Source organism: Pollachius pollachius, assembly GCF_949987615.1.
Source record: "Pollachius pollachius genome assembly, chromosome: 6".
Classification (NCBI taxonomy): domain Eukaryota; kingdom Metazoa; phylum Chordata; class Actinopteri; order Gadiformes; family Gadidae; genus Pollachius; species Pollachius pollachius.
Window position 1 is genome coordinate 22595413 of NC_136939.1, and position 7500 is coordinate 22602912.

The following is a 7500-nucleotide window of genomic DNA, read 5'->3' on the forward strand; positions in this document are numbered from 1 at the left end:
ACCCGGGGATGGGAACCACCACAGAGATTTGTGCCGGAGGCTGGCCTCCAAAAAGCCACAAGCATGTCAGCGGAGTGTGTGTGTGTGTGTGTGTGTGTGTGGAGGGTTGGGGGGAGTCTCGTCTCTACACTTCAGAGCTGAATGTGTATATATAGTCTTTGATGTGAGATAAGACACACACCCTCCGATGCACACACAGAGACACACAACCCTCACTGCAGAGATCACACAAAAATGTGTGTGTGGAGAAATCCTCTCATCTCTGGGCTCTGCAGCAGGCCTACTCCCACCTGCTCCCCCCATTCCCCCCCCCCCCCCCCCCCCCCCCCCCCCCCCCTGGATGTCCGTCAGAACTCGGTACGAACACGTACACATGACCCCGCTAGGCAGGTATTGATTGCAGAGTGTAAAGCAGGTCACTGCCCCCATTCAGGCTACATGCTGCAGTGGGCCGGTCTCAGCATGCTGGGAAATGGAATCCCTTTCTAAGATCTGTTTTGGCACGTAAATTACTATTATGGTTTCATGGCCAGTCAGGCTATATGATGAACCATCTTAGGTTTAGTCCCCCCCCCCCCCCCCCCCCCCCCCCGAAAAATAAAAGACATGTGGAAATGGTAATGCATCCGTGGTAAAGACCGGAAGATGGCTCGGAGGTTGAGATAGCCCTCGCTGTGTAAACCATTAAACCAGGACTCATCGTGGTCAAGAAAGTCTTTTCCAGGCACGGCGGGATCGGTTAATATTAGCCAGAGGAGGTTGTGTGTGGGAGCCCTGGTTATACAGGCACGAGCACCAAGTCAGAATATGGAGAGCCCGGGTCGCGGTTAGCGGGCGCACATCAGCATAATCCACTAATTGCGCTGAGCGGGCCCCTGCTCCAGCGCCGGATTCCGCATCGTGTTTACCCCGTTTATCAGCAGAAACACGCGGCACGTCGCTGAGCGCATGGCTGGCCAGGCATGCGCGGAGGGGCCATTCGATTAAAATGAAAATGAGGCCAACTGTTGGTGTCACAGCTGATTAGGAAGCTGACCGGTGGCTGAAGGGGGGGACCCCGGAGCCTTAGCGCGACGGGCTTAATCAGAGAGGGGAGGCTAACGTTGGGAGCGCTGGGATTAGGCTCCCCGGCTATTGTCCGCGCCTTTAGTGCATAATGAGCCACTGTATGCCAAGATGTCCCCTCCTCTCGCCTTTCTTACCCCACCGAGGCTCCTCTGTCCCCGCGGTTGTCTCAAGCTTAATGGTTGTCGGGGTCTCTCTGTCCACGCCGGGAACAATGCCCGTCGACCCCGCAATTTACTGAGCGCGCTCATTTGTTGCCCCAAACGACCATTGTTTCCGTTCGTACTTGATGGCCATTAACTAAGATTTAGCTAAGTAGTTTGAGTTAAGCTGTACTAGCTGTAACCTTTTTTTTAAAAAAAATGCCATGAAAAGCGATGTGATTGCCCCTTAGGTTCATGCCAAAAGACAAATAAATTTGTCTGCTTTATAACATTTATATATTGTAAGAATTTGTCCAACAAAGCACTCAATACTAAGATACAAACAAAGGAGCCTCTTTTATCAAGGGATTTGACATGTTGTGATGTTCCCTTCTTGGCTCTCCTCGATTGTGTGGACAAACCCGGGTAATGGTGTTGTGGAGAAGTTCTGACCTTTTCTGTTCTCCGAGCCAGAACCGTTGCTCCACGCTGACAAGGCCCTGTCAACACGGCCAAATATCCCTGTCAACACGGCCAAATCAAATCACCAGATTTGTAAAAAAACATTTGTTTTTTTACAAAATATATCTTGTCTTAATCGTCCAGTTGCAGACGTCCAGACACAGAAAAGCACAGATAACATGAACTCAACACTGCAGACCCAACACAACCCAGACTGTGTGCATGCACACAGAGTCGAGAGCAGATAAGACCGGCCCCAGGGTGGATTTGGGAGTCAAATCCCCCGGTAGCCCCCCTGGTGCTAATCCGATTAGCGTGAAAAGTTACCACTACAGCCCCCATAGAGACGGGTCATCTCGTACATGGACTGTGATGTGGCCTCCCCCTGCCAGCCACTAGCCCCTCCTTTCTCCCCCCTCCGCTGTGTTCCTCTTCGTATCAACATCCTCTGGGTACACGATGAACGCTCTCAACCTCAGCTTGTTCTTTAGCCTCTCTGGCTGAGGCGGCGGTCCGGGCCTCCCCCTCCAGGTGTGGGAACAATGGGGTGCGCGTCGATGCCTCCAGAGGCACGGCTGACCGAGCACGGGCCCGACTGTTGGGACTAGACTGGAGGGACTTATATGGAGCGAGAGGCAGTGCCCCATGTTGGTGTTGAGGAGGGCAGGGAGGCGTGTGTACATGTCAATGTTAACCAAATGTTAAAGGTGCTGCATAATTAAAAGCCATCATTTGAGTCTTGTGTAAGTTACTCTAGTGTAACTAAAGCCTTAGCCGTCTGTCAGCAGAGTCAAATGTTTTGTGAGAATATCTGACTACGTCTACCTTTGTATGAGACAAGTTTGATTTTAGACCGCTCCTGGCTTGATATTGACCAATCAGGGCATCTCTTCCCAGATTGGTTAGGGGAATCCATCTTGCCTGCTGATCACAGGGGCGTTAAATGCACTTAATATAAATGTTTTAGGTTGTAAAGTTTCAAAATCTTGCTCTTTTCTGCGCTCTTTTTACAACTTGCCAATCTTACCTACTGGACCTTTAACTCTCTGAGAGCCTCTGTCAGATAAAAATGACATTGATTTGAAAGCAAAATCCCCAATATCACTTTATCTTTCACTAGTCCATAGTGAAAGAGACACTATAGATAAGATACATACCAATGGGAAGATATTATAATCAGGCTTGGGCGGTGTCACAGTATTACTGTATATCGGGGTATTTATGATTCAGTACCATCGGAAATACACACGCTCCTCTTTCCATTAAACCTTTTCAGACGTCCTATGAATATATTATGTATTTGGGCCAAGTTTTGAAGCAGGATATATAATTAAATAGTCGATATTCAAACAGAATAAAACAGATCAACAGGTTGACTATTATTAGATTATTATTAGATCATCAGTAAGATCACTAAGTTGGCAAATTGCATATAAGACACATAGTAGCCATACTAGACAATGTCTTACATTCTACAATGACTTCTATCGTCAGCAGCTCAGCTTTAATTTTCCCCATAATACCGTCATATACCTTATGCCCTAGTGAAATGTCATGGAGGTACGGGGGTACGAACAAAAAGATGTAGAATGTAATCTACAGTAGAATAGTTGCAGGCCTCCAACATTGCTGGCAAGCGCTCTCATCTCCGGGTTTGTCCGGGCTCCCCTGTTGACGCCTCAGGAAGCCATTCTCTGGCTCAGGATGCAGCGATGTGGCTACACTTAGCCTTGAGTGGAGAGAGACTGAGAGAGAGAGAGAGAGAGAGAGAGAGAGAGACTGTTTGTGGGAGCGCGAAAGACGTGTGGGGAATGAGAGCTCTCCACGGATAGATAATGCAACGTGTTGATTTTGGCGTGTTTAAAAACTGACCTTAAATTGGGCTGCAGTCGACACCCAAAGACAAATGATGTCTCAGTTCTCCTTCTGGAAGACCAGCTGGAGCCTTCATGTTCTGAAGTACCGAAGGCTAACAGATGTGCTGTGTGTGTGTGTGTGTGTGTGTTTTCCACAGTGTGGGCTAAAGTGGAGCTGACTATGGATGAGACTGTGGAGGTGTATAGAGGCGACTTGGTCCAGATCCCCTGCCAGTACAACTTCACTGACAATGCCAAGCCCAGCCTGGTCATGATCCAGTGGTTCGTGGTGAGTCCGGTGGCCGGGGGCCAGAACCCCGCTGTGGCCTTGGGCTTTCTTTCCCCTTCGCTGATCTTTCAAACATCATTTCTTTTCATTCTGTTTCATCTCTTTTCAATTTCATTTGTACTTTTCTTTAACTGCGTCTGAAATGATGTTATGCTAAAATGAGATTGAAACGGCCTTGTTCGCAGCAGTTGACCCGCTTTCCAATGCTGGCGTTTCGGACGGTAAAACAGAGTCACTGCCATGTGTGGGCTGCTCTGTAATGAAGCCTACCATCCTTACAGTGTTTCCTACGTCTCCTTGACCCTGTATCCTTGCTGGACCGCACCGGTCCAGACGTTATTTTTGACCAATGGCAGGCGGCTGTGCATTGGGTGGCGTGTGGGAAAGCGTTGACTAATGAGACTGTTTCCAGCACACTGCAGCGTTAAAGGCACAATGCAGCGCTGCGTTTTGGTCACAAACCGGCCATCCTGTCTGTGAGAACACACCATTTTAGATCTTGTTTTAAGATAAGCACAGGGCCTTTAATGGTGGAGAGAGTAGAGGACACACTGAAGGAGAGAGTAGAGAACAGACTGAAGGAGAGAGTAGAGGAGGAGAGAGTAGAAAACAGACTGAAGGAGAGAGTAGAGAACAGACTGAAGGAGAGAGTAGAGGAGGAGAGAGTAGAGGACAGACTGAAGGAGATAGTAGAGGAGGAGAGAGTAGAGGACAGACTGAAGGAGAGAGTAGAGGACACACTGAAGGAGAGAGTAGAGAACAGACTGAAGGAGAGAGTAGAGGAGGAGAGAGTAGAGGACAGACTGAAGGAGAGAGTAGAGGAGGAGAGAGTAGAGGACAGACTGAAGGAGAGAGTAGAGGACACACTGAAGGAGAGAGTAGAGGAGGAGAGAGTAGAGAACAGACTGAAGGAGAGAGTAGAGGACACATTGAAGGAGAGAATAGAGGAGGAGAGAGTAGAGGACAGACTGAAGGAGAGAGTAGAGGACAGACTGAAGGAGAGAGTAGAGGAGGAGAGAGTAGAGGACAGACTGAAGGAGAGAGTAGAGGACACATTGAAGGAGAGAGTAGAGGAGGAGAGAGTAGAGGACAGACTGAAGGAGAGAGTAGAGGAGGAGAGAGTAGAGGACAGACTGAAGGAGAGAGTAGAGGAGGAGAGAGTAGAGGACAGACTGAAGGAGAGAGTAGAGGAGGAGAGAGTAGAGGACAGACTGAAGGCGAGAGTAGAGGACACACTGAAGGAGAGAGTAGAGGAGGAGAGAGTAGAGGACAGACTGAAGGAGAGAGTAGAGGAGGAGAGAGATGAGGACTGACTGAAGGAGAGAGTAGAGGAGGAGAGAGTAGAGGAGGAGAGAGTAGAGGACAGACTGAAGGAGAGAGTAGAGGAGGAGAGAGTAGAGGACAGACTGAAGGAGAGAGTAGAGGAGGAGAGAGTAGAGGAGGAGAGAGTAGAGGACAGACTGAAGGAGAGAGTAGAGGAGGAGAGAGATGAGGACAGACTGAAGGAGAGAGTAGAGGACAGACTGAAGGAGAGAGTAGAGGAGGAGAGAGATGAGGACAGACTGAACAGCGTCTTCCTTGTTCCTCCCGCCCACCAGAAAGCGGCCAAGAGCGGTCTGCGCACGCGCATCTTCTACAGCGACAACCACCAGGAGACGGTGGACGGGGACACCGAGTACAGCGAGCGCATCCAGGTCAGCTCCGACCCGCAGGGCTCCGTGCTGACGCTGCAGGACGTGCGGCTGCCCGACGAGCGCGAGTTCATCTGCCAGGTGAACGGCCTGGCGGCGGGCAACGCCGAGGGCAGGACCAACCTCCGGGTGTTCGGTGAGTAGGGGTCCGGATGCACGCCCTCCGATGCTCAGGGGACCCCCACACCCTCTCCCTCCGCAGGGGTCCACCGCCAACACCGCCTCACCCATCCAAGACAACCCCGGTTTTCCTTGCACTGCGCCCTTTGTCTTCTCAGTGTTGGGCTGTGGATCAAGTTAATGTTTATCTTATTTTATTTGTCAAATGCACAAAATAAAAGGCAAAGCAGTCATGGATGGCACTGACCTATTTGTATCCCTAGCTCTCCTAACAATGCAAAAAAAATGGATAAAAGAGAGATTAAGAGCAACAAGATACATCAATTAAGAACAAAATAAGAATAAAACTAGAATATATGTAGTAAGTAAGTATATATATATATATATTTGTATGTACAGTAATATAACAGGATATATGATCCAGCTCTTTGGGTGTTTTGGGGGCGTCCATGTTGCTGAGCAAACCTCGTACTTTAGAGACAATCTTCTGACCAAAGAAAGGAGAAAGAAGGAACAAGTTTGCAGATGTACTGATACTTGGTAAAGAAATGGTCGCTAGGTGTAGTGGTACCGATGTGGTTGACCTGCTATGATTCAGCGTGTTATTACAATTTGTTACTACGATCTGAGGCCACACGTCAGAAAGAGTTCAAATGTGAGCAGATGTTTTCATCATCCTCCGCTAAAGGGTTCTCTCCCCCTCCAGCTCCACCACTGCCCCCCGTGATCGAGGGGGTCCTTACGGGGATATCCGTGACCAAAGAGGCCTTGTCTAAGGTGGGTGTACGTCCGCTCAGCCCCAGAGTCAGTTCCTTCCCCGGCTCGGGTTCTGATATTACCTTCTGCAGGGATCTGCTATCGCCACCAGTAATCGTCTGCTTTTCCCCAGCTCTCAATATCCATGATGACATAATTGAACCCAATTCCTTCCTGAAGTATTCATAACCGAACCCGGAGCTCATATTCTATATCTCCTGCTTACTGCAGTCCGGTTTTCTGTGTTTTGCCAGAGAGAGAGCTCTTAATACATTCTGGAAAGCTATTTTATGCTATTTTATGAGCATTTAGTCTGCCTTGGTTGTTCCGCGGCGAGGCTGTTAAGCAACCGCCCTGAACAGCAGTTAACTCTCTCTCCTGGGGGAACCGGTCTCAGGTGGCTTCGTGCGAGGCCCAGAACAGCTTCCCCAAGCCCAACATCACCTGGTACCGCAACGACCTTCCCCTGGTGCCCACTCAAGGATGTAAGTACCTGGGCTAGTGGAGCAGTATTCCTCTACTGCATCATATTCTGCATTATATTTATTTGCATTATATTTATAACACTACTGCATTATATTCCTCTTTCATATCATTTGGGCCGTTTTTTTTTATGAAACTTTTGTAATAGGCAAGGCTAGGCTAGGGCTAAGATAAACTTAATCTCTAAATGGTGTGGCGTGATTTTATATATTTTGTCATCTATGTTGTAATGTACTGTATGTTATCATAAACTACAATGTGCCCCCCCCCAGACGTGAACGTGGTGACCCTGGTGACCCGCGAGCTCGAGGGCTTCTACACGGTGCAGAGCGAGCTGCAGTACAAGGTGGTGAAGGAGGACCGCCACGCACGCTTCACCTGTGAGGTCCACTACCTGGTCCCCGGCGCCGTCAGGACCGCCGAGTCCCGGGACGTCAACATCACCGTGCATTGTGAGGAGCTGGGGCCTCAGGGGGTTATCAGGGGTTATCTGGACCTTTAGAGGGGTTGACCCTTAGAGGGGTTATCTGGACCTTTAGAGGGGTTGACCCTTAGAGGGGTTGTCTGGACCTTTAGAGGGGTTATCTGGACCCTTAGAGGGGTTATCTGGAACTTTAGAGGGGTTATCTGGACCT

General features: G+C 49.3%; 1 protein-coding gene across 1 annotated transcript in view; it reads left to right on the top strand.

The window, feature by feature from the left end:
* The window catches only part of mcama (melanoma cell adhesion molecule a), a 35796-nt gene that overhangs the window by 17129 nt on the left and 11167 nt on the right, over window positions 1-7500 (top strand). Inside the window, exons 2-6 of the mRNA XM_079738580.1 lie at window positions 3685-3815; window positions 5414-5642; window positions 6333-6403; window positions 6780-6867; window positions 7138-7317. Coding sequence (XP_079594706.1) covers window positions 3685-3815; window positions 5414-5642; window positions 6333-6403; window positions 6780-6867; window positions 7138-7317 — 699 coding nt within the window. The remainder of the gene's footprint in view (window positions 1-3684; window positions 3816-5413; window positions 5643-6332; window positions 6404-6779; window positions 6868-7137; window positions 7318-7500) is intronic.